General features: G+C 38.3%; 1 protein-coding gene across 1 annotated transcript in view; it reads left to right on the top strand.

Annotated features, from left to right (window-relative positions):
* Nucleotides 1-27,857, top strand: part of HEPHL1 (hephaestin like 1) — a 92,875-nt gene that overhangs the window by 10,824 nt on the left and 54,194 nt on the right. The window contains exons 2-4 of the mRNA XM_007495001.3: nt 10,389-10,633; nt 24,864-25,076; nt 26,045-26,224. Coding sequence (XP_007495063.2) covers nt 10,389-10,633; nt 24,864-25,076; nt 26,045-26,224 — 638 coding nt within the window. The remainder of the gene's footprint in view (nt 1-10,388; nt 10,634-24,863; nt 25,077-26,044; nt 26,225-27,857) is intronic.

Raw genomic sequence — 27,857 nt, 5'->3', positions numbered from 1 at the left:
CCTGGCAAGTTCAATATGGTGGTAGTGATAATAGTGATGGATTTCAGAAGTGTATCTGCCTCAAAGACCCAATTTTCTAGGCATGAATTCTTTAAAAACCATCTGGGTTTTGACCTTGGCATTCAACTGTATTTAAAAAAAAGTCACAAAACAAATTTCCAAGGATTTGCAGCTACTTTCCTCAAGCAGTTTCCATGGAATTAGTGGAGGGAAAAAAAGACAACTATAACAAGGCTAATTTGGCAAATGATTTCTCTTTCCAGTTTAAAAGGTGTCTATGCTGACATCACAGCCCCTGGGGCCTTGGCAAGATCTGAATAGCTTCATCAAGTTTTAAATCCTTGTCTTGTGTCACTGCAGCAAGTAAGGCAAGGAAGCCTAACCCAACTGGATTTTTTAGCAGTAGGAAATGGGTTCCTCTTAAGCTTCCCTGCCTGCAGTCAGTGGTGGAATGTCTTGGGGGTGGGGGTAGTGGGGAGGAGCTCTTTTGCAGTTGCTTCCAATGGGGTCCTCCTGGGGCTATGCTAGAAACAATAAACTCACCCTTCCCTGGCATTCTAATGAATATTTCATCTTAGAGTTCTCTTGAAGTTACACCCTTATCACTCCAAGGGATATGCGTGATTTGCATTCCAAGAAGAACTGGAGCTAGGCACTAAAGGATCTTAGACATAAGTAATGTGTTTTATGCTTAGCTTACTCACATATTATATAGGCTGGTCTTTTATTTTCTTTTCTTTTTCTCCTCTTTGCCTATGATTGGTTGTAGTCCATTACTGGTTATTTCAAATAAATTACTAGCGACCCATAACAATCACCTCAATTCTATTTAGCCACAACAATATTGTTGTGTTTTTTTTAACCCTTACCTTCTGTCTTAGTATCAATTCTAAGACAGAAAAGTGGCAAGGATTAGGCAGAGTTAAGTGACTTGCCCAAGGTCACATGGCTAGGAAGTGTCTGAGGTCAGATATGAACCCAGGACCTCCCAACTCCAGCCTTGGTGCTCTATCCTGGAAGCTAGTTGTCCCAAAATTGAATAGTTTTCACAAATGATTATTTACTTCAAATATATAGTGAGAATAGACAAAGTCAAATCAATATTAAGCATTTATTAAATACTATGGGCTAGGCTCTACACTGGGGGCTAAGGATATAAATAAAAGGAAAAAGACTTTCTCTGTCCTCTGGGAAGACAACATTTAAATGAGAAAGCTACAGTTGTAGGGAAAGTGAAGAGTCAATGAGAGCCCCAAGGTGATGAACCTGGGAGATTAGAAAAATGGCAGTGCCTTTCTTTAGAAGAAAGTTTGGGAGTTTGGAAGAGGGGTAGATTTGGGAAAAAGATGAATCTTGTAGGTCTGACATAAAATTGAACATAGAGTTGGAAATGTCTAAAAGGCAAATGGCGATGTGGGATTGAAGCTAAGGAGAAAACTAGGGCTAGATATCTAGATCTAGGAGTATTCAGCTTGCACCTGCTTAGATTTAATGTAGCTTTCCTTTTAGAAAGGAAAGGACATTAAGAAAAGATGGCAAAAAATCAGACTGTAGAGTGAGGTTAAAAAAGGAAGAACATAGAAGCAAACAAGAGCAATACTAGAATAAGATACTGTAGGACCCTGTAGCTGTGGGGGCTACTTTCCAAGACCTACCATGGATGGTTGAAATCATGGGATATAAGTGAGGACCTGATGACCCCATATATATGTTCTCTTGTTCCCTATTCCTGCCCCTCTACTTCATGCAATCTCCCAACCCCCAGCAAAATATCCTCTTCTTCCCCCCAAAATAACCTTCTAAGTGAAAGCAGAAGAATGGATTGTGGAGATTCTGCTGCTTTGGACAGACTGCCTCTATGGGAGGTCCTCCAGTGCAGAGAGACCTTTGCTCCTCTCTACCCACCCAGCCTCAGGTCAAGTGTCTGTCTTCCATGTGTACCTTGGGTCTGGTGTCTGTCTTTGCTCTCCATGTATCCTTGAACCATGTGCCATCCTCTTCCTTCATCTGGCAGCAGCCTCCTTCCTGCCTCATTCCTTTCCCTGGGATTAGAAATTGACAATGGGTAACTGAAGCCTTGGAAAGCAAAACCATCCATAAAATGGGGGAACTACTGAATAAAGAATAGTGGGAGTCCCTCACATCATTGTGCCCCCAAATGGAAGGGGGTAAAAATGAGAGACTGGCCAGTGAGATGTTACTCTTATGGCATAAAAGCTTACTCTTTGAGACTCTCTAAAGCACATCTTACCTCTCACAGCTTTTCTAGGTCAAATCTTTCAGTACATCCTGGAAATAACCAGATCAGCTATTGTAAATCTGAATTGAAGGGAACAACATAGATTATTTCAAGCAGATACTTCTTTTCTGGGCATGACTATGTCACACTACTGCTGGAAAAATTTAGGAAAATACAATAGAAACAAAAGAAAGGTGAGACAAATTAAAAAGGTCAGGGACAAATTAGTAGAAGCAGAAAAGGAAGACAGAGAATTAATTGAAAGAGAAGGTAAAATCACAGAATCTCTGAGATGGAAGGTACTTTAGAGTACATCTAGTCCAACTGGAATGCTACTGAGCATATCTCTACAACATTTCCAAGAGTTGTCCAGCATTAGTAGAAGCAGTCCAACAGAGGAAGTAAGGCTAGAAATGGATTTTTTGGGGAAAAAAGAACAAAGTACCAAGGGACGGGGCGGGGGGGGGGGGGCGGGGGGGAGAGACAGAGAGAGAGACAGAGACAGAGAGAGAGAGAGATGGGAGGAAGAGAGAGAATACAGTATATGAGGTCTGGAGTTAGGAGGATCAGGGTTCAAATCAGACCTTAGACACTTTCTAGCTGTGTGACCTTGGGCAAGTCAATTAACTCTGCCTCTTCCTTGCTGTTCTTTTTTTCTTAGAATTGATACTAAGACAGATACTAATTAAAAAAAAAGACTCAATGTTGTGGTTAAATAGCATTGAGGTGATTGTTATAGATCCCGAACAAACTCCATTTGCCTATAAATAAGTAAAAATTTAAAAAATAGTTGTTGTCATAACAATCATTGGAATCTCTCCCTATGTGGTCTCTACCTTCTGTTCTGCCATCCATTTCTATCTCTCTCCCTCCTTGTTTCTTTTCACCCTTCCTTTCCCCTCTTAATCTTTTTTCTCTGATTCTTTTTCCTTTTTCTATTCTCAGAAAACTCTGTCCCTCTCCTTTTCTTAATCATAAAATATGAGTGCCTACCATTGGGGAGTTCCTATATATTACCACATAAAAGATAATTTAGTAGATACATTGATCTGAATTTCTACAAAAAATGTAGATTTTGACCTAAATATAAACTACATATACTACATCTACATATAAACTGAATTTGATTCTGCTCATGCATTCCAACAGGTGGCAGAACTGTAAATCTGCTCTGAGATTCTATGATTCTTATCTTTCCCCCCCTTTTTTTTTATCATCTCCTTTATCATTGCTTCCCTAACACTATATTAATGAACAAAAAGAAGGGAAAAAGTAATGCAAACATTTGGTACCATCCATTCCTTGCTCTGAGTCTATCTTTTCTTACATAGAAACCAAAGTCTTTAAGAACAGGGATTGGATCTTTTGGGTTAATTCTATATAGAACTCACTATATCATAGTTACTCAAAAAGAATTTTTTTATTTTTTTAATTAAAAATTTTGTTATTTTTAAATTTTTCCCACAGTTACATAATTCATGTTTTCTCCCTCTTCATCCCTCCCCCATCCTGGAGTTGATAAGCAATTCTGCTGGGTTACACACACCCACCCACCCACCCACACCCACACCCACACCCACACACACACAAAATCTCTTGAACCTATTTCCATATTATTCATTTTTGTAAAAGAGCAATCCTTTAAAATAAAAGCCTTAAATCATGTACCCATATAACAAATAATAAATTATATGATTTCTTCTGGGTTTCTACTCCCACAGTTCTTTCTCTGGATGTAGATAGTGTTTTTTCTCCTAAGTCCCTCAGACTTGTCCTAGATCATTGCATTGCTCAAAAAGAATTTTTTAGACAAATAATTGAACAGCAGTAGTCATCAGATTCAGAATATTATGTGATAAACTGGGAGTTAAGGGACTTAATGCCACTGCTGAATTTCTGTATGATCTCATGGTGGATAATGAGGATGTTAATAATACTACTACTAATAACTAACATACATATAGTGCTTTAAGGTTTACAAAGTGCTTTCTTTTTTTTTTAAACCCTTACCCTCCGTCTTGAAGGCAGAATAGTGGTAAGGGCTAGGTAATGGGGGTCAAGTGACTTGCCCAGGGTCACACAGCTAGGAAGTGGCTGAGGCCAGATTTGAACCTAGGACCTCCTGTCTCTAGGCCTGATTCTCAATCCACTGAGCTACCCAGCTGCCCCCTATACAAAGTGCTTTCTTTACATATGCTATTTCATTTGCTCTCCAGAACAACCCGGGAAGTAAGTATTATTATTCCCATTTGCAAATGAGGAAGCTGAGATTCATTATGTGATTTTCTCAGGGTCATATGGCTAAGTAAGTATCTAAGGCTGTATTTTAACTGAGTTCCTTGAGATTCCATATCCAGAAATCTTTCCATTGCACCACATAGCTGTTTCATTTAAACTCCTTATGGTCTATGTCCTCTTCAGAAACATGGGGGGAATAATAAGTACCTTCTCTTTAACTCACAGGAATATTGCAAGACTTACAACTACAAATTATATACTACAAAATCATAGTATCGTGAAAAAACAGAATTGCAGAGTTGGAAAAATAATAGCTAGAGTTTATATGATGTTTTAATGTTTGCAGAGTGTACATACACTAACTCATTTGATCATCCCATCAAACCTCTTTATTCCTAGAAACTCTTCCTCTTTTAATGTAGTCCAAGATTGCATTAGCCTTCTTGATGGCCCCATCATATTTTTGAGTTATATTGAATCTGGGATCTGTTAAAACTTGAACATCTTTTCTGGGTGATTTCTAGTTATGTTAACTGTATATTATAGATGTGAAATTTGGAGGCCAAATTTAAGACTTAATATTCATTTTTGTTAAATGTTATAGTTTTAGATTCAATCCAGAATTCTAGCCTGTTAAGATCTTGAGATCCTGCTTCAGTTCTCTAGTAGGCATCCCTACCATTTATCCCTACCTGCATATTTTGATAACCAAGCCATTTATGCCCTTATCTAAAATCTAAATCTATCTATCTATCTAAAAATCACTGCTAAACCTAATAAATACTAGCTTACTGATATGCTCAACAATGCAGCCTAAGGCACTGTTTTCAAATTTATACTAAACCAGGAATGACTAGTTTCTTTGTCTAGTCACTGAACCAGGTCCCAAATCCATCTAACTATCTTATTGACTTAACTCTCTTTTCATCCCTTATACAACTATAGCATGAGCTATTTATTCCAAATACTTCTTTAAAAACCTAGGCAAACTTTATCTATGCTATTCCCAAGAATCCTGACAAAGAAGGAAATAAAGTCAGTAGTGCTTCCTTTTAAGGAAATCATCTTAGCTCTTTGTCAACCTTGTTTCTTTTTTTAGGCATTCATTAGCCATAGCTTTAATAATACATTCAAGAATTTTGACGGGAATTGGGGTCAAATTCACTGGCACGGTCAAAAAATGTCATTCTCTCTCTCTCTCTCTCTCTCTCTCTCTCTCTCTCTCTCTCTCTCTCGGAAATTGTAACAAAATTTGCCCTTCTTTAGTCTTTCAAGGACTTTTCACATTCCCCACAGTCTTCCAGATACAGATAGTGGCTACATAAGGACAATCTTTACCTCTTTCAAATTGCAGGAATTAGTTCATCTGGACCTGGTGACTCGAATTCATGAAAAGCAGCATATCAGAGTGGTTAGGGGGCTGGTCTTCAAGTTAGGAAGGAAAGAATTTGAATCTTATTTCAGCAAGTGTTTTGCTTTGTAATCTGGGCAAGTCACTTACTCTTCCTTGGCATCAGTTTCCTCATCTATAAAATGGGGATAATAATAGCACCTACCTTGCAGGATTTTTGTGAGAAGTGATTGACCAGAATGGTGAGGGGGTCTCCTCACCTCATTATGATACATGAATACTTGAGGATGTTTAATCTGAAGAAAAGAATACGTAGGTGGGGACCATAGGAGCTATCTTCAAACATTTTAAAAGCTATTATATGAAAGATCAAAGACAGAAAAAAGGACCCATATGTACAATAATATTAATAGCAGCTTTTTTTGTGGTGACAAAGAACCAGAAACTAAGGAGGCTCCCATCCACTGGAGAGTGGCTGAATCAATAGTGGTATATGAATTTAATGCAATACTATTGTACTGTAAGAAATAATGAAGGGAATGGTTTCAGAGAAACCTTGTATAAACTGATGAAGAAATTAGATATTTTTCAATGGTGGGGGATAGGAGGGAACAAAAATCAATTTTTATTCATTAAAATTTTACAAAAAAGGAGGGGGGGCAGCTAGGTGGCTCAGTGGATAGTTGGGCCTAAAGACAGAAGGTTCTGGGTTCAAATTTGACTTCAGACACTTCCTAGCCATGTGACTTTGGGCAAGTCATTTTGGCCCAGTTACCTGGCCCTTACTGCTCTTTTTCCTTGGGACCAATACTTAGTATTGATTCTAAGACAGAAGGTGAGGGTTTAAAAAATATAATAAAAGTTAATTAAAATAAATGTTAATTTCCTTTTTTTCCCCTCAAAAGAGCAGTCATACTATTTCTTAGGAGGTTTATCATTGCTGGTGGCAGTGCAGGCTCCCAACAGCTAGAAAGTGACTTCCCTTTTTTAACAGCAGCAATGTGTGATTAGGTGATGAAGAACGGTCTCAGTATATTATAGTCACTCTTCAATGAGTAGAAAAGGAATAAAAAGCTACCTTATCTAAGACCATTTTTAAGAAGAGAAAAACACTCAAATTCATTAATTCCTTTGTTTTTCTATTAAACAAGGATTTATCAAGCACCTACTGTAAGGTTCAAAGGTACTGTGGATAAGGAAGGGTTGGTAACAGGGAATGAAGGTGAAGGGACTGAGAGACTCTGGAGGGCTGGAGAGGTAAAAGAATACCCTCTGTGGCTGAGAGGCTGTCTTTGAAATCCCCTCACACTCAACCCACAAGAGAGGTACCCTGGGTAAGGTTAGGTTAAGGATGACAGGACCAGTGTTCTTGAGAGAACTTATGGGACTAGTGGAGATTACTTAGCAAAGCTTGACTAATAGTTGAACCCCAGGAGTTCCCCCTTGTCTGGCAAACACTGTTACTGTTGTCTCTCATTGTTTTGCCTAGGCTAATGGCTAGCTTAGCCATCAGCCTCTCGTTCTTTGTTATCCCTTTAATATGAAACTGGCTGCGATTTTCTGTTTCTCAAGTAGTTTAATAATTATAGTAAATCAAGAAAGGGGATAGGTTTGAGGGATGAGGAGACCCTATTGGGTTTCTAGTTTTTCTTCAGCTGAGTCAATAGTGTAACAGTTAAAAATTAGGAAACTGAGGCAGGAAGAAATTAGTTTCTCTCTGCAAGGAATATTATATTTTTATGAGGTTTATTAAAGATTAAGGATTAAAGAAAATACAGAATAAGAAAACACATGCCTAGGCCAGAGAGGCCTAGACAGGATAACCTCACATCATGGAAGAGACCTGTCTGCCCTAAAACGGAAGTCCAAAAGAGCCCCCAAAGCCTTTCCAATCAGGTTAAGTACTTGATCTCGCTTTCCACCCAGGTAAGATTACAAGGCATTTTGGGAAAGTGGAGCAAGGAATTCTGGGGATTGAAGTCCTGGATTCGAGTCTATTTTTTACAATAGATGGCTCAGCTTCAGCTTATCTATCTTCTTCTTAGCTAATCAATGTCTCTATCTTACCTTAACAAGTGGCCAGTGTCCTTCTTGAGAAGGTCAAGGGATGGAAAGAATCTTCAGGGTGACCCCTTCAAGTTAAAGGATTGGCCCCTCTTAGCAGCTGTTGTTGTTTGTTTTTCCTCTAATGGATGCTCTCAAAATACAGGAACCTTTTTTTTTTCTGGGTAAGGGAAATGGAGGCAAGCCTTTTCCACAGGTTGGGATCTAGAGCTTCAGGTCTTTGTTCCACACTCAGAGTTCAGAGGACAAAACCCTTCAGTTAGCAGTTTCTCCCACAATCCTTTTCTCTCACTCCAACTATCACTCCCCCTCCCATCACATTCCAACCAATGTGTGCTCCATCTCAGTGGGCAGAAATGCCAAAGCTTGATTCACAGTTTTCCTTTCCACACTACATAAAAGCAGAAGCAGAATATTCTGCTTTTATGTACACAGAGTTTAGATAAGAATTCGTCTCATCCTTGATAGAGTTTACAGTTCAGTAGGGGGATAATTCTGAAATACATATAGCTGAAACATACAAATATTACCTAATAAATACCATAAAGAAGTATAAAACTATATTATTTTTGAGAAATAAGATCATAATTAGCTTGAAACTTTATGGAAGACTTTGTGGAGGAAAGGCGGTTTGAACTGGACATTAAAAACTAGGTAGAAATTCAATAAGTGAGTGGGGAGAGGGAGAATATCAGCGTATAACAGACAATCCAAACAAAGACAGGGGGTGCTCTTTATTATGGGCAGTCATCTAATTTGAATGGAACATTAAGTCAGTGGGGGATAAAAATATAAAATAAGACCAGGAAAGATCATGGAGGGTACAGAACTTTATGGATATTAGGGAGCCATGAACATGAATAAACTTATGCAGATAGAAGATCATTTTGGTAGAAATATGAAAGATGTATTGGTGTGATATGGGAGCATAGTGGGGATAGAAACTTCTGTTAGACGATCAAAATATTTCAATCAGCTAAGCAGACATAGTGAATTGAGCATTGGTCCTGGAGTCAGGAAGACCAATCTTTGAATTCAGTGTTAGACACTTAACTGCTGTGTGATCCTGGACAAGTCACTTACCCCTGTTTGCCTCAGTTTCCTTACCTGTAAAATAAGCTGGAAAAGGAAATTACAATCTTCTCCAATATCCTTGCCAAGAAAACCCTAAATAGGCTCACAAAGAGTCATACACAACTGAAAATGACCAAATAACAACAATAAAAATTGGTAATGAGGGTTTCCCTGAAGTTAGTGACAGTGGAAATAAAAGTGAATGGAGCAAGCAGAATGTGGCAACTAATTAGATATAAGAAGAAAAAGCACCCCAAGATTTCTGATTTTGACAGCAGAAGGAATGGTGATTAACATAGACCTAGGGTTGAAAACAGAAAATTAAATCATGAAATACAATCAACTATTTTGTAATGTCTCTCAGACCGAGTATGGTGGAAAGACAGTGGGATTCCAAAGCAGAAGATCTAGACTAGAATCCTGGGTCAGCTACCTATGTGACACTGAATGATTCGCTTCCCCTCTCTAAGACTCAGAAATGAGGCAGTTGTGTGAGATGACTTCTCAGGTTCCTTTTAGATTTAAAATCTAGGATCCTATGATCAGTCTCCTTTTCATTTCCATCATAGCCAATGAAGTAGTGCCCATCAGGGCCTTGTTACCTCATACTTATATTATTCCTAATTAGTTTCCATACCTTCAGTGTCATCCTTTGGTATCCACCATGAATCTCTTTTCCTGATTAATTTCCCTAAAATATAATTCTGATAGCATCATTTTCCTTCTCAAAATTTTCAATGATTCCCCATTTCCTATAGGATAAAGTTTAGACTTGTTAGCCTGACATAAACTTCTCTATAAACTATCCCTAATTTACTTAACCTAAATTTATCTCTCACTATTTGACTCTACTTCTCCACTGCCTAATTGTGGCCTTTTCTCCATTCTCTGCTCTTCACACATTCCATGTATACTCCCACCTCCATACATTTACTCATTTGGTGCTCTTTGCTTAAAATGTCTCCTCTCTACTTGTTCAAATTCTACCTGATTCTCAAGTCCAAGTACCACCTCCATGAGGTCTTTATTCATCCAACCCATCTTGATTTCTGAGTTCTCTCAACTAATAGAGCATAGTTATAAGTACTCTCATTCTCATCCATTTGGCATTTGACCTTCTTTGGTTATTTAATTTTCTGTTAACCTTTATCTATCTCTAGATTGTAAGCTCTTTTAGGGCAAGAAGCATGTCTTAAGTTTCTCCTGTGTTCTGAACATGACCTTGCAATAACTATTTGTGGAATAAATGTCTGCTTGTGAGGGTTGGGGTGGGAGGTTATATTATGATGCCTTCTTGGATGCAAAGGGCAGAACTGGCATAGTGACCCTAGAGGATTTTGAGCTTGACATTGTAATTGTTTGTTGTTGTTTTTGGTAGAGCTTTTAAAAGTTAATCTTAAAATATTCTTCCTTTCATTTTAGGCTTGCAACTTTGTTTCTTGAAAGAGGACCCAACAGGATTGGAAATGTTTACAAAAAGGCTATTTACAAACAGTACACAGATGGAACCTATTCCACAGAGATCCCCAAGCCTCCTTGGCTTGGATTCCTAGGCCCCATTTTGAGGGCTGAAGTGGATGATGTGATTATCATTCATTTGAGGAACTTTGCTTCTCGACCTTATTCTCTACATCCACATGGGGTTTTCTACAAAAAAGATTCAGAAGGTAAAGACTGCTCCCTTCATATAGTCTAATTGTGTCTTCTTCAATTTGATGTTATTTTTAAATAGTGTAACCATGAATGATAGTGAAATGATTAAAATTCATTTGTGACTTTCCCTTAATTCTTCTCCACTCCACTCCTGTCTTGCCCTTCTTCCTTGCTCTGTTACCTTTTCTCTTTCACTCCTAACTTCTTTCCTTCCTCCCCTCCATCTTCTATCTGTTCTAGTTCTTCATTTGGGGATGGAGTTTGATGCCACACTGGCTCATAGGCTGTCAATTTTTTACAGTCACAACAACTTTCTTGATGAAGGTTTCTAATAATGGTGGTGATACTAGTGTGTAGTAGTAGTAGTAGTAGCAGCAGCAGCAGGTGGCAGCCTTTTTATAGTGTTTTAATGTTTCAAAAGATTTTACAAATTTTATTTGATCATCACAATAACCCTTGGGAGTAGGTGCCATTATTATTCTTGTTTTATAGGGAAAAGAATTGGAAGGAGATGGAGATCAAGTGACTTATCCAGAGTTAGAAAGTGAGGTTGAATTTGAACTTAGAACTTCCTGATTCAGGTCCAGAACTCTATCCTTGGTGCCATCAATATATTATTGAACAATATGCTATCTAAATAACTAGTCGACCATTTCAGCACCACATTACTATTGAAAATCCCCAACCATGTTGGGTTTCTGGTACAAGCTTATATCCAGCCTTTCTGCTTCAGGCTTGATGCCAATTTATTGTTGCTTCCCACACATTGGCAAAGCAATCCATGGGCATAGATGTGTGTGTGCGCCTATGTCTCAGAAATATAGCTGTTAGGGTCCAGCAATAATTTCATTGCTAAAAGAGTTTAAATGATATTCTTCAGGGATGTTTTTATTTTTAATTGATTTTCTTTTTAAAATGGAAATTTACTAAATTTTAGTTCCCCATTCTTTTTTCCCCTCTGCCCTCTTTTACCCATCGAGAAGGCAAGAAATAGAAGACCCATTATACATACAGTCATGTAAAGCATATATTTATATTATTAATCAGCTTCTAACTGCTCCCTGTCAAAATTTGATAGGAAAAAATGTAATTTAATCTGTACTCTGAGTCTATTAGTTCTTAAACTGGATATAGATAGCATTTTATGTCATGCATCTTTTGAATTTATAGTGGATCATTTTATTGATCAGTATCTATGTCTTTCACAGTTGATTTTCCTTACAATATTACTGTTACTATGGATTATTCTCCTGGTTCTGCTGACTTCACTTTATATCAGTTCATAGCAGTCTTCCCAGATTTTCTGAAACCATCCATCCCAGGTTCTGAAACCATTTGTGAAAGCATCCATTAGGGAATGCTTTTAGATTAAAATTTTAAATGCCAAAGGAATATTGCAACATCAGCTTTTTGGCTGCAGGTTTCACCTTTGCATTATGGCTGGGAAGAAGAGAACAAATAATTCCAGGCACATTATACAATCTATATTATTTTCTGGCAATGGGAAACACATCCCAAGATACTAATACAATAATACAACAGGCCATGCCATTATTTTCCTTGGCTAGATGGTGAATTTAGAATAATGTTTGTTTCCTGCACTTTTCCTTTATCTAGTATACAGCAAAGATGACATCCATGGAACTGGCTGGTGCTACAAAGCCACATTGATTCTGGAAGCATTAAACCGACAGCATGATCTAATAAGTTCATATATCTAAAAGAATTTTTAAAACTTTAAATACTATAAAAATGTCGGGAACCTGACAATGGGAGCCCAGAGCTGGGGGCCAATTACATTGCTGGTAGACTTAGTGAGCTTTGAGTAAGAATCAGTCTTAGGAATGTTCAGAAGCATCTTAGAGTTTTGGTTCTAAGACAAGATCTTTGCATGCACTCTTAACTGCTGTCCCTCCAGCATTTTGGTGCACTGACTGTCATTCTGTGGAGGAAGCCTAACTGAATAGAGGGTCTCCATCTGCACATGTGCCAAGGTCCCCTTACCTCCATAACCACCATGGACGCTCTACTTAGAGAAACAAGTAACTTGTTTCTTGGTCACCATATGGTTATAATAATAATAATAATAATAGCCAAAAAATTACATAGAACTTTTAAGTTTGCAAAGCACTTTACAAATGTTATCTCATTTGATCCTCATAACAATCCTGTGAAGTAGATGCTATTGTTATCCTCATTTTACAGATAATGAAACTGATGTTCATTGAGGATCTATGCTAGGGTGTAAACACCACCAGGCAACTCCTAAAGAGGGACTGCCATAGTGAATTGCAGGGAATCTGGGGAATAATCTGAGCTGCAGGTGTCATCCAAGGGAGGCAGGGTTGTTATACCCTAGCTATGGTCTTCCTTTGGGACAGGTTTGAAGGCATTCATCAACTCCTCCAACCCTGCAGTCTACTGGTACTCTGCTCCAACTCCCTATGGCAACACAGTAGCTCTCCCTTCCCACGAAGCAGGGCTAATGTTTCATTGTTAGATCTTACTGTGAGACACAGGGATTAGGACTCATCTCCAGACCTCCACAAAAGACTACAGCCTCAGATGCAGTTTCTTATCCTTAGGCTCCCCCTGAGGAGCTTAGCCTCAGCCACTCAGCTTCTCTCCATAGTGCAGTCAAGGACTAAAGCCTAGGATACCAGTCCTCTTACCATTAGGACATTTTGTGTGTCTGAGGCATTTAGGTGGTGTCGTGGGCAGAATGCTGGACCTAGCCGAGTCAGAAAGACCTGAGTTCAAATACAACCTTGGAAGCTTATTAGTTGTAAAACCCTGGGCAAGTCATTTTCTCTGTCTATAAAATAAAAGCACCTACTTCCTAGGATTTTAGGGAGGACAAAATATAACATTCACAAAGTATTTTGTAAATCTTAAAGTGCTATGTAAAGTTATTACTGGCATGTAGGGAATATTCTGGGTGTGCATCATCACCCGACATCTTGGGATGAGGCAAAAGCCTGGCATTAAATGTGAATGTCAGGTCCTTGAGAAGGTTGTCAGTAGGCTTTTATAGATTTGGAAGCCTGATCAAATCTTCTCTTCCTTGCTCTGCTGGTTTATCACCCTGGCTTGGCCTCAATTTCCTCCCTTTAAAATTTTGACTCAAGAGTTAACCAGTTCAATTATACACTGACCTATGTTCTCGAAAGCTTTTCTCTCTTTCCCTGTAGCCACTCATGCTTTGCCAAAACCAATCCTACTTCCAGCAAGCTCTGAGTTTAAATGTGTACTTTTGAATGCTGTTGAGCAAAGTTATACAATACCGTGGCCTAGATCCACTGCACTTTTGTATTATCTAATCTCTTATGTGTTTATACAACAATCCTTTATTTCTTCCCTAATTGACTTTATCATTGTTTCATCAGACAGTCTTCTGAATCTTCACTCTAATTTTTAATTTCTCCTTAGTCATTGGCTCCTTCCATATTGCCTGAAAACATGCCCAAATCACCCACATCCTTAATAATCTTCATTTGATCCTACCAGCTTCTTAATCTATGGTCCTGTCGGTCTATCTTCCTTCCCTTCCATAACCAAACTTCTAAAAGAAACAATCTAGACTTTGTAAGTATTTTCTATTTATTTCTCAACTTATTTCAGCCTGACTTTTGACCTCAATATTTAACTGAAATTGCTCTCTCTATTGTTACCAAGGATTTCTTAGTTGTTAAATCTGTTGCTTTTTCTTAGTCTTCCTATTACTTGATTTCTCGGAAGTATTTGAATGTATAAACCATCTTCTTTTCCAGAACTCTCTCTTCCTTGTGTTTTTATGATATCACCATCTTATGATTCTTCTGCCTGTTGGATTGTTCTTCAGTTCCCTTTGTTGAATGAATCATGATACATGTCTTCACCCTTACCACTGATGTCCCCCAAGGTTTTGCCTGGGCTTTCATCTTCTCTTTTTGTACCCTCTTTCTTAATAGTTTCACCAGTTTATATGGGCTTAATTATCTCTGTGTAGAAGACTCCAAGATTATGCCATATACCCAACTCTAATCTCTCTCTTCAGCTCTGGTCTTACATCATCAACTTATTATGAGACATCTCAGACTAGAGGCTCCATCTCAGCTTCAGTGACTCCAAAATGGAACCTCTCTTTCCTCTTTAACATGCCCTTCCTCCAAACTTATCTATTTCTGTGGAGAGCACCAGCATCCTTCTATTCACACACATTCATAATCTCAGAATCATCCTTTATGGAATTTTAAAGTTGGAATTGATTAGTCAATCAAAAGCATTTATAAAGGGCCTATTACATGCACAAAATGTTGGTAGGAACTTGGGATGCAGAGATGCACACATGGGTTGCACATGAAATAGTTCTGCCTCTCAAAGACTTTATTTACATTATATCAAGGAATAGTAAATAAATATAAATATATTCAAAAGAAATCTAAGGTATTTGTATGGTGGGGATCCTTAGAAGTGACCTCTATTTCCCTTTCCATTAGATCCCCAAATATAATCAGTTGTAAAATCTTGTAGATTTTTTTCTTCACCAATAACTCTTACATCTTTCCATCTTTCTCCACACTACTAACTGTTCAGTTCCTTATCATCTCTAGCCTAGACTATTGTAATAACCCTTTCTCCTAAACTAGCTTGTATTTAACTACTTTGTACACAATACACACATATATACAATATATCTACACACAAATATGTATGTGCACATGTGTGTAAATATGTATTTATTGACTATATTCATGTTATACATATTTATATATGCCCTTGTTGTGTTATACCCAAGAATGCAAACTCCTTGCCAATAGGAATTGTTTTATTCTTTGTATTTGTAGCCATAGCACCCTGCAGAGGCCTGGCACATAAGAGTCTTTAATAAGTACTTGATGGGTTGGTAACTATATACATAATTATTTGAAGAGCAAGAAAACATTAACAGCTAGGAGGTTCGGGAAGGGCTTTTATAGGAGACAGTCTGAGCTGAGCTTTGAAAGAAGCCAAGGATTCAAAGGACAAAAGAAAAGGGAATACATTCTAAATGTGGGTACCACCTAGGCAAAGGCATTGAAGCAATATTTGTAATACCAAATTCAGGGAAGAACAAGTAGGCAAATTTGGCCACAACAGTGAGTGAATGAATGGGGATATTAGGAAATAAACTCAGAAAGGGAACTACCTATTGAGGGGATCAGGAAATCTTCATGTAAAGATGGTGTCTTAAAGGAAGAAAGGAATCTTTATTATTTTTTTTTAAATAGAAAACAGGGTAAGTGAGTTGCCCAGGGGCACAGAGCTTGGAAGTAGAAGACTAGAATTGAACCCAAGTCTTCCTAACTCTACATCTGATACTTTATCCACTGTGTCACATAGCTGTACCAATTCTTGGGGCAGAGTTAAGGAATGAGTTCATTTCATGCATGGGAGATGGTCAAAGCAATGGCATGGAGTTGGGAGATAAAGGGTTAAGGGTTATGTATGTTAACAGTTTGGTCAGATCACAGAATGTGGGTGGACATAATATCCAGTGAAGCTGGAAATGTAGGTTGGGACCAGGTTGTAGAGGACTTTCACAGCCAAAATAGAGGAGTTTATATTTTATCCTAGAGGCAACTGGGAACCAAAGGAGTGGATTGGAGAGAGAAATCACATGGTGAGATCTGTGCTTAAGGAAAATTACCTTGTCAGCAGTGTACTGGAATGGTGAGAGATGTAAGGCAGGGAGACCAGTCAGGAGACTATTGCGATAATCCACATGAGAAGGGATTAGAACCTGAACTACGTGACAGTTGTGTGAATGGAGAAAAGGGGTAGGATATATGAAGATGTTTTGAAGGTAGAAACAAGATTGGCTATATGGTGGGAGGGAAAGGGAGGAATTATAAGTATGAACATGAGATACTGAAAGGATCGTGGTGCCATTAGCAGAAATAGTTAAGTTTGGAAGAAGGAAAGGTTTTTTTTTTATTTTTTTTTTAAATTTTATTTAATTAGATGATTTAGAATATTTTACCATGGCTACAAGATTCATTTTCTTTCCCTTCCCTCCCCCCCCCCCCAGCCCCCTTCCATAGGGTTAAAAGGAAAGATAATGAGTTCAGTTTTAGGTGTGCTGCATTTGGGATGTCTTTGAGACATTCAGTTTGAAATGTCTAATAAGCAACTGCTGACACATGACTGAAGCCAGAGAAGATAGTCTGGGACTGCATATGTCGATCTAAGAATTAAGGATCTGGAAGTCTGTATAAAGATAATAATTAAACCTATGGAAGTCATTGAGGTTATCAATATAGAGTATAAGAGGAGAAGAGAAGAGGGATCAGGACAGAACCCTGGGGAGCAGATCCACAATCAGGGCAAGTGATGTAGATGAGTCAACAAGGGGACTAAGAAGTAGTGGTCAGATAGGTGAACCAGGGAGAGGACAGTGTCACAAAAACCCAAAGAGGAAAGACTATACAGGAGGGGAGGGCAGTCAATAATATCAAACACAGTAGATAGGGGAAAATGGATTAGGACTGAGAAAACCCCCCACTAGATTTAGCAATTAAAAGATTATTGGTAACTTTGAGAGGCCAGGTTTGGTTGAGTGATGAGACTGGAAGCCATATTGTAAAAGATTGAGGAATAAATGAAAGGAGAGGATTGTAGATATACACATACATACATACATACATATATGTATATATATATGTATATATATACTATAGATAGATAGATTTTAATATTGTATTTTCCTAGTAGGAATACATACCTTAAAAGCAAGGAATGTTTTATTCTATTTATTTTCATAGTATTTTCAATGCAATAGACTTTTAAAAAACTCTTACCTCAATCTTAGAAGAGATATTAAGTACTGATTTTAAGGCAGAAGAGTGATAAGGGCTAGAGCAGTGATGGCAAACCTGTGGCATGGATGCCAAAGATGGCTTGCAGAATGCTCTCTGTGGGTGCTTGGCCACCCTCCCCCACACTAGTTCATCACTAGAAAGGCAGAGGGACAGGTGGAGGGGACCGGTGGAGTTGCTCCCCCTTCCTCCATCGTGCCTGACAACATTTTTTTCACATCCCCCACTCCTCTCCCCAGCGGCCCAGTGGGGGAAGGAGGGCCAGCAGAGTTGGAGGGAGGCAGAGGACTGCAATCACTCCTCTCTCTCTCTGTCTCTCTCTCTCTCTCTCTGTCTCTGTCTCTCTCTGTCTCTGTCTCTCTCTCTCTCTGTCTCTCTGCCTCTCTGTCTCTCTGTCTCTCTCTCTCCATTCACTGAGAACATTCCTCACTTCACCAGCCCCTCCTCTCAGCAGCCCAATTTGAGTGCTTCCTCCCTCCCCTGTGTGGGGTTAGGATGGAGGGCTCATCAGGTGGTTTCTGGAAGGGGGGCCAACACAGCACGTAGTCTGGGAGGGGGTGAGGGTAGGGCCTGGCATTCTATCTCTAAGAGGTCACATCACTGGGCTAGGGTAACACATCTGGGAAGTCTCTGAGATCAGATTTGAACCCAGGCCCTCCTGACAACTCCAGCCCTAGTGTGCCACCTAGTCCCCCTCATCCCAGCAATGTGTCATTTTCTAGCTCTGCCTTGTGCCTCAGTTTCCTTTCTTCAAAATAAGAATGATTATTCTTGACCCATTTACTTCACACAAAAGAATAATGTGCTTTGTAATTCTTAAAGTGGTATATAAATGTGAATCATTGGGGTCATTATTATTTATTGATTTTATTCTGAACCTTTAGTCGCCTCTACTTCCCATTCAGGTTGTAGTCAGTCACACTTTACCTATTAATAGTTAGGGAAATTTTTAAAAATTGCCTTCAGAACTACTTTATGAGCCATTCAAGAAAATGACTAATTAATTTATGGTTATACCTCTTTCAGGACAGAAATGATGTGATTTCTAAGGGTTCCTTCTCTCTGACCCCACAATTCATCAGAATTGACTCTGAGTGAGGCTCAGGCTTTTCTAAAATTCATTTACTTTTTTTTTGCAAGCAAGTGCAGGAGAAGGTCAATGGAATGTTCCCAGAAACCCAGGGCATCCCTTCCAAGAAGCCAGTAGCTGACTACTTCCTGTGACCCCACCCAAGCCCCTCCCACCCCTGTCCTTCACTCCTCTCCCTGGGCCTCAACATCCTTTGGACCACTGTGACTTTGTCCCCTGCTGTTCCTATTGCCACCATCTATCTGCAGGTCAGGGCCTCCTAAGGCTGGGGCATTTTCCCCCGTCTCCTCCCTAGGATCTCAGAGGGCACTGGGAGAGCAGAGAAGCCTTCCCTTCTGTGTTCTGTCCTAGGCAGAAGTCAGGGGGCAAGGAGGACGACCTTTGATCCAATTTCCTCCTCCCCCAGATTCTTTGTTTCTAAGTTTCTGGTGATTTTTTTTCTCATTTTCTCTTTTTTGTTTGTTTGTTTTTAGATAAAAACTTTGGGGAAAAATGAAAAAAATTCTAATAAAAGAAAGAAAATGACCAAAAAAAAAGGCAACTTAGAAATCTCCCTGCTTTACCCTGGCCAAAGTCAAATTTTTGTAGGTTAGTACCTATTGGCTCGTCAACTGTTATGGATTAAAAGGAAGGTTTAAACAAGCTTTATATATAAAATAAAAGTTTATTTAACTAAAAGGAAGAGAGAAGGGAAGGGAATCAGGGACTAACTTACTTCTAACCCCACCACAGATATTAAAACCCTAAACTTTCTAAAATTATCTTAACCTAACTAAAGGAGTAATTAAAGTTAGTGAGGGATTTGTAAAGGCAAAAACAACAGGGGCCCAAAGAAATCTCACAACCAAGAGTCCTTCTTTTACCCAGACAGCAGTCTCAGGATGAAGGGTCCTCATAGGATTCAGGAGGGGATGAGGATTAACACACACACACACACCAGTGTGGGGTAATCTCTCACTCAACCACTCCTTCAAGATGGTCCAATTTCCTGTCAGTTCCAAAGTCTTTTCTCTTCAGAGAGAGACACCTCCACTCCCTCTTTGTCTTCTTACAGGGAGGCAACTCTCATTTCCCAACTGTCAGTCCCCAACTGCCTCTCTGCTTCTCAGTGCTTTAGAATGTTGACCCAGTCCTTGATCTCTGGAATCTTGGCTTGCAGCATCCCCTGCTGTCAGCCTGCCTTATTATGCCCTGCTAGACATCCCTTACTACAGTTTCAAAGGATTAAAATCCTTTGAGGATTTTCAAAAGAGTGGCTCTGAAGGCACCTTCTTGAACTGTGTTCCAAAATAATTTTGAGCAGTTGTATCAATGTTAGATTTTACATACCACCTGCAGACCTGACTGCTTTGAAGGAGATACTACATAGTACGGTCTGGTATATTTATTTATTATAGAAACAGTTTTATTACTTATAGTCCCACCTTGGGCTTGATCTACTAAATGTGAACATCTCCAAGAAAAGAGAATCATTCAAGGCTTCTGTTATGTGTCCATACATGGCTCGGGGCATGATAGTGCTCCCTCTGAGCTCCTTAGAATTTTCTACGGTTTAACCATAATGGAAGGCAGCACATTGATTTTTAGATGCTGCTTGGTACGGAGTAATTTCTGCATTAAGATATAGTCATGTTGCAGGTGTGCTTACACTTAACTATTGCTGAGGAGAGGCTCAATATTCATTTGATTAATGAGGATTGGATATTGGTAAAATTGGACAACTCTAAGACAGTTAAACAATATGCATTTAATAAGCATGTACTATGTCCCAGGTAAGTAGTACAGTGGATGGAGCACCAAGCTTGCAGTCAGAAGACTCAACTACCTGAGTTCAAATTTGGACTCAGACACTTATTAGCTGTGTGACCCTGGACCAGTCACTTAATCCCATTTGCCTCAATTTCTTATATGTAAATTGAGCTAGAGAAGGAAATGACAAATTATTGCAATATTAAGATAACAGGGGTCAGGGCACTAAGGAAAGGTATAGAGCAAGAAGGCAGCAGAGTCATAGTGATGAAATTAGGAGAGTCAGAAACAGTTGGAAGAGGAATGAAAATTGGCTAGGCTAGCCTGGACCCATCCCCACAAATCTATTATTTGTAATTCGAGTAAAATGCTAAGGAATATGATTTCATCTTCCAGTATTCTGTTTAGCAACTAATAGTAGCTTCTACTTCACAAAAGGGCAGATCCTATATTTATAATGGTTACCTTGGGTAACCATTTTTTAAAAATGACATTTTTAATAAGCCCAAAATTCTCTTTGTGACAAAAGGTCATTTTTTCTTCTTTTTTAAAAAAATGCTTATTTTATGTCTCAGTAACAATTCTAAGACAGAAGGCAAGGACTAGCAAACCCAGGTTAAGACTTGCCCAGGATCATGCAGCTAAGAAGTATCTGAGACCATATTTGAACCCAATTCCTTCCAAGTCCCAGCCTGGAGCTCTATCCACCATGCTACCTCGCTGCCCCTGACAAAAGGTCATCTTTTAAAATATCATCTTCTGGGATGATTGTGAGTCACAGTCTTCATTGAATTAAGGTTTAGGGGCACCCAGAGGGCAATAGAGAATTGCATGGTAGCCATGAATAGGTCTCGCATATACAGTTTTTTGGAATTTGTTTCTTCTACTAGAATGTGAGTTCCTTAAAGACAGGGACCATTTTTTTTGCCATTATTTATATTCTCCAGAATTTAGTATAGTTTCTGGGCTATAATAAATGTTTAATAAGATGCAAATTTCAATGGGCTATAAAACCGTGTATACCCTTTGATCCTGTAATATCACTATGGGGTCTGTAGACCAAAGAGATCTTCAAAAATGAGAAAGGAGGAATGCAAGGAAATCAAGGACAACTCTGAGGGATTTATGAGAAAGAATACTATCCACATCTAGAGAAAGAACTATGGAATTAGCAATCCAGAAGAAAACATATGATTTATCCCTTATTTATTTGGATATATGATTTGGGGTTTGGACTTTAAAAGATTACTCTATTACAAAAATAGATAATATGGAAATAGGATTTGAGTGATAATATATGTATAACTCCATGGAATTGCTTGTCAACTCCAGGATGGGGGAGGGAAGAGGGGAGAGAAACAAAAAGAATCAGTTAGCCATTGAAAAATCAAAGAAATAAAATGAAAAATAAAAATGAGATGTACTTGCATAAAAATATTTATAGCAGCTCTTAGTTTGTTATGGCAAAAAACTGGAAACTGAGGGTATATCCATCAATTGAGGAATGGCTGAACAAATTGTGGTATATGTTGGTGATGAAATACTATTGTGCTGTAAGAAATGATGAACAGGATGATTTCAGAAAGAACTGGAAAGACCTACATGAACTGATGCAGAGCAAAAATAAGCAGAATTGGGGGAGCATTGAACACAGTAACAGCAATACTGTATGATGATCATTTGTGAAAGACAGCTACTCTTAGCAAATCAATAATTAGGACAATTCTAAAGGACTAATGACAAAGAATGCCATCTACCTCCAGAGAAAGAATTATTGGAGTCTGATGCAGATCAAAGCATACTATCTTTCACACATTTATTTATGGTTTTATTTTGGGGTCTTGGTTTTATATGAATATTCTCTTACATCAACAACCAATAGGGAAGGATATTTTGCATGGTAATACCTATATAACCTAGATCAAATTGCTTAGTTTCTGAGAGGAGGGAAAGGAGGGAGGGAGATAGATAATTTGTATCTTATGATTTCAGAAAATGTTTGTTGAAGGTTATTATTACATATAATTGGGAAAGTAAAATATCTTTGGATAAAATACTAAAATCCTTATTGACTGGGCTTGATTTATTTCAGTATATATTTATAGTGAAGTATTATGTAAGTAAGAAAACTGTAAAAAATGACATTAGAGAGATGCATGGCTGAAAAAGGTGGGCTGGTCACATGTTGAGCAAGGGATAAACCATAGACATCTGAAAATTCCAGTGTGTGTGTGTGTGTGTGTGTGTGTGTGTGTGTGTGTGTGTGTTGTTCAGAGAAGACTAGAACCTCTAGTGTGAGGGGATTCTGAGCCCTCCTTTGGTATCCACTGCTATCCAACACTTGACTATGCCTCTGAGAAGCTATAGCATGGACAGTGGCTGTGCCCTGGTAAACCATCTGGGCAGGAGGGCTAAACCACATGAAGGGTAACCAACAGGCTTGAAACCCATCAGTAAGTTAAGGAGTTGAAGACTTCCCCTAGTGGAAAGGTTAGATGAAAACAATTTGTTCCAATGGCCATGAAGGCAGCTAAAGCAAGGTACGGTGGATGGTTTAGAGTGTGGTTAGACACTGAAGAAGCCCCATCACCAGTCATCTTAACTTTTGACTCTGGAAGACAGAGTGAGGCTGATGATGACTTTGTGCAACTCTGCCTCACTTAAATCCAATTTATGCCCAAGTCAAAAGATATCACAAGTAATGTCACTGTTCCTCTTTGAGTATGAAGGATAATAGCCAACCATACAGTGCCAAGAAACCTAAAGGGAAGCCCCCAGCATGTCAGAGGAACACCCTGAGCTGGGCCTTGAATGAAACTAAAGATCAATCCTAAGAGTCAGAGGTGAGGAGGGACAATAACAAAGAAACAAAGGCTTTAGGGAGTGAATGTCATGAATCCTTGATTCTCTTCCATGCTGATGTTTTTCTCCCTACCATTACTCAGTCTGCCTTTTCACCTCTCCACACCCTACCCAGGCTTCAAAGTCAATGAAGCCTTCAGATGGAATCAGATTCTATGCAAATGGAGATTTTGAACCTTTGGACCTCATCCCCCAGAAGTCACTTAGTATTTCCCAAAATTCCCTTTAATCTCTCCTGCGCCTCCATATTTGCGTGGTCACGTTATTCTTTTATAAGTTTTGTAGCTCCTCTCTCTTCCTTTCTTCTCTTGAGACTGGGCTGGGTTTAGGTAGTTCTTTTACTTTAGTTATTATTAATAAGACTTTTAAAATATAATACTTACTTATTAAGTATTAAATTTAATCTTTACACCATCTTGAACTCTTCTTCTCCTGACTATCTTATAATGCTTCATCTCTTCTGTACATTTCGACATTTGATTATTTTAATTTAGCATTTGATTATGTGCTTCCTAGTGCATTAAACTTTAGAATGTTAAAGCTCCATGCAGGCAGATATTGCTTGACTTATCTTTGTATCTCTCCCAATGACCGGAGTGCTCTGCATGGGGACTTAATACATATTCTTGAATTAAATTGTTCTCTACTTATCTCATACAAATAAATCTTATCTCTTGGAAAAAGCTATAAACTGGATGATAGACTGTGCACATAATTTATTTCATATACTCCAATACTGATTGTATAATGCTAGATAGAAAAAGGAGAGGCACAATGGTGTAGTGATTGGATAGAGAACTTGCCTTGAAATCAGGAAGATCAAAGTTCAACTTCTGCCTCTGTGTGATCCCAAGCAAATACTCAAGCACTTGGTTATATACTTTCCTAAGACCATAAATTGCAGAGTTGATGCTGACCAACATTGTTAAAATGAGTTTCTTCACCTGAGAGTTCTCTATCCCACTGAAATCATGGCTAGTCCCTAATCTTCATGTTGCTCTTGTTCAGTCATTACAGTTGTATATGACTCTTCATTACCCCATTTGGGGTTTTCTTGGCAAAGATACTGGAGTAGTTTGTCATTTCCTTCATCAGCTTGGCAAATGGGGTTAAGTGACTTGCCCAGAGTCACACAGCTATTTAAAGTCATATTTGAACTCAGGAAGATGAGTCTTCCCAACCGCAGGCTCATACTCTAACCACTGTGACACCTAGCTGCCTACTATGCTTAATAGTCATTCAATACAATGCCTTTATATTAGTTTTATTTATTTTTTTGAAGTTTTTATTTTTTTTTTAGAATATTTTTTCATGGTTACATGATTCATGAGCCTTGCCTCCTTCTCTTTACTCCCCACTCCTGAAGCCTACAAGCAGTTCCATTGGGTTATATATGTTCAAAACCTATTTCCATGTTATTCGTATTTGCAGCAGACTGATCCTTTAACATCAAAACCCCAATCATATCCCTATCGAGCTATGTGATGGATCTTATATTTTTCTAATGTGTTTCTGTTTGCACAGTTCTTTCTTTCTCTGGATGTGGATAGCGTTTTTCCTCCTAAGTTCCTCTGGGTTGTCCTGGGTCATTAATGCCTTTATATTTGAATTGAATTTTATTCGTATGACTAGTACAGAGAATTCAGAAGTAGAAAACTACCTCTATGCTTTAAGTCTGTGATTGCTGACTTTTCTTTCTCTTCCTAGGAGCGCTATATCCTGATGGAACATCTGGAAAAAATAAAGATGATGACATGGTTCCTCCTGGTAAAAATTATACCTATGTTTGGCCAGCAAGAGAAGAATATGCTCCTGCTTTTGCGGATGCCAATTGTCTGACCTGGGTTTACCATTCTCACATTGATGCACCAAAGGACATATGCTCTGGGTTGATAGGGCCACTACTGGTTTGTAAAAAAGGTATGAAATAAAGATTTCATGGGAGTTTCTTTTTGAGAGAAGAGACCCATGATGAGGCTCTGTTCTTGGATTGCTTGCTAATTTGTGTGGGTAACAGTCATGGTTCTGGTGTTTTCTGTCCCTTGTCACCTGTAAAATGTGCTCCCTATTTTCATAATGCAACCTTCAAGGATAAGGAAATTCTTCAGATGGATAATGATGAGAATATAAGTGGAAGAGAGCAGTAAATTAGGTTGATGTGACTAATATTTTCAATCTTTTAAGATCTGTTATTAGGCTGATTCCTTCAGAGCAGTTCTGCCTTAATGGATATGTTTGGACCCCAACTAGATGCATAAGCCCAAAAGTTAAAAAAATTCAATTAAGCAAAATAAATAGTGTGTTTGGCATTGGCAGGACAAAAAATGATCAGATGAATGAATTTCTTGTTATTTTTTTCTGAGTGCAAATGTTTAGGAACCGGTAGAAGATTTTTATTCCTAAAATTGTGGTGATTTCCAGACAAAGACTATTAATAGTTCTCCATTTCAGGAAATGATTTCAGTTTATCTCAGTTTTCAGCTTATTCCCCAAGCTGTATCCAGTTTTATGAAATAAATCAAGGAAGACCATCTCTAGATCCCAGAATCTTAAAATTTCAGAATTGTAAGGGACTCCAGAAACCCTGTAATAAAATCTGCCCCTGAATGAGGAACCCCTCTACAATATACAACACAGGTCATCCTCAAAGGCATGTCTTCTCTCTGTGCCTTCAGAATTCCTGGATGTATGTTGTAAACCATGATGGAATACAGAAATATAAGCTGTTATTAAAATTATTATTTCTATGTTGAAATATCCATAGCTTTTTGAAACAGTTCAGTGCTTACCAAATAGCACCATCAAGGAAACTTAGTGCTAAAAATTACTTCCCAATTTAGTTAACATTCACTGTGACTTGACAATTAAAAAAAATATTTGTCCTGCAGGAACTCTGACTAATAATCCAGCAATCAGAACTGATGTTAATAAAGAAATTGTAATCATGTTCACACTGGTTGATGAAAATCAAAGCTGGTACCTGGATGAAAATATCAGGAATTTCTGCACTGCTCCTGGCACAGTTGACAAGAATGATGCCGTTTTTCAAAGGAGCAACAAAATGCATGGTGAGTGTTCTCACTAGTTTAAGACAAAAAATATTTAGTATCTACCTATTGTGTACCTAGCTTTATGGAAGATTCTTGTTCTTGAGGCACTTGATGTCATTCCCCCCCCCCCAAAAAAAAAACCCTTACCTTTTATCTTAGTATCAATTCTAACATAGAAGGGCAGCAAGGGCTAGGCAATCAAGGGTTAAATATCACATTGCTAAAAAGCATCCAAGGTCAGATTGGACCCCAAGTTCTCCTGACTCCAGGCCTGGTAGCCACTTGAGAGAAATCCCAGGGCAAATGTTTACATTTTGTATAAATAGAAGTCATTTGGGGGTTACTAATTTGATTTCTGGTACTGTTTTACTCTTGTCCATAGTTTTTTTTTAATCTCCCTTCATTAATATTGCAATAAAAAAATCTTCACAGTTAAAAAAAATGACAGTGTTGTGTCTATTATACTATCTAGCTAGCCCTTCTTGCTGTCTTATTGAAAAAAGAATGAAAGAAGAGTTTCTTGGCTTTAGTTTCTTCAATTGTAAAACGAGGTGGTCGGACAAGATGATATCTATGGTCCCTTCCACCTGGAAGATTCTGTGATATTTAATATATTAGTGGTAGTTTACACTTATATTACATCTTGAGCTTTGTAAAACACTTTCTCACAATGTCCTCTTGATAGAAGATGGTCCTAATATTCTTATTCCCATTTCACACATGAAAAAACTGATCAGAGATCAGAGAGATTGTGACTTGCCCAATGTAATGAATCTAGAAGTTATTAATTCTGGAATTCAGAATCATTGTGTCTGTTAGCCCTGGAAGAAACCTAAGAAATTATTTAGTTTAACCTTCTCCCTTCATAGAATAAGAAAATAAAATTACAAATAAATAAAATTACTGCTCCAGGATACATGGTGTGTAATTAGAATCCATTACCCTAAAAACTACGATCCCCAGCAAAACTATGGCCCCCAGCTAAACTAAGATTCCCAGAACCCCACTCACTTCCTGTCATTACATGCTGATGTAGACAGGATATAAATTGGGTGAAGGTCTGTCTCTCTGGCTCTTATCTTCCTGTCGTGGCTTTGGTGGAGCAGGTTTTTTGAGCAGGTAGATGAGCTGGGGCATGTGGTTTTATTTTGTTAGATAATAAACTTTATATAAAAATAATACTTGAAGTATTAAATATTTATTTGAGTCTTACAATGGCAAATGGCAAAGCCAGGGTTCAACATTTTTTCCAGACTCCCAAGTCCAATACTCTTTCTTTTCAATGTAATCTAAGCTTTTTTTCTTCTAACCAATAAAACACTTAGAGAACAATGGAAGAATTATAGAATAAAACAATTTTACAGTAGAGAACTGGATGTCTACTTAGTCCAACCTATACCTGGGAGAGAATTCTGTCTACAACGTTGGTGACAAGTCATCATCCAATCTCTGTTTGAAGTCCTTCCATCAGGTGGATCCTATTCTACCAGCTCATTGCACTTTTGGATAATGCTATTTGTTAGGAAATTTTTCCTTGCTTTAAGTGGAAACTTGGTTCTTGGCAATTTCTAATGACTGCTCCTAATTCTACCTGCTAGAATCAAACAGAGCAAGTTGAATACTCATTTCATAGACTTCTAAATACTTGGAG

The sequence above is a fragment of the Monodelphis domestica genome, chromosome 4 (genome assembly GCF_027887165.1).
Source record: "Monodelphis domestica isolate mMonDom1 chromosome 4, mMonDom1.pri, whole genome shotgun sequence".
NCBI classification, from domain to species: domain Eukaryota; kingdom Metazoa; phylum Chordata; class Mammalia; order Didelphimorphia; family Didelphidae; genus Monodelphis; species Monodelphis domestica.
The sequence above is the reverse complement of the archived record's forward strand: the minus strand, read 5'-3'. Positions and strand labels throughout refer to the sequence as shown.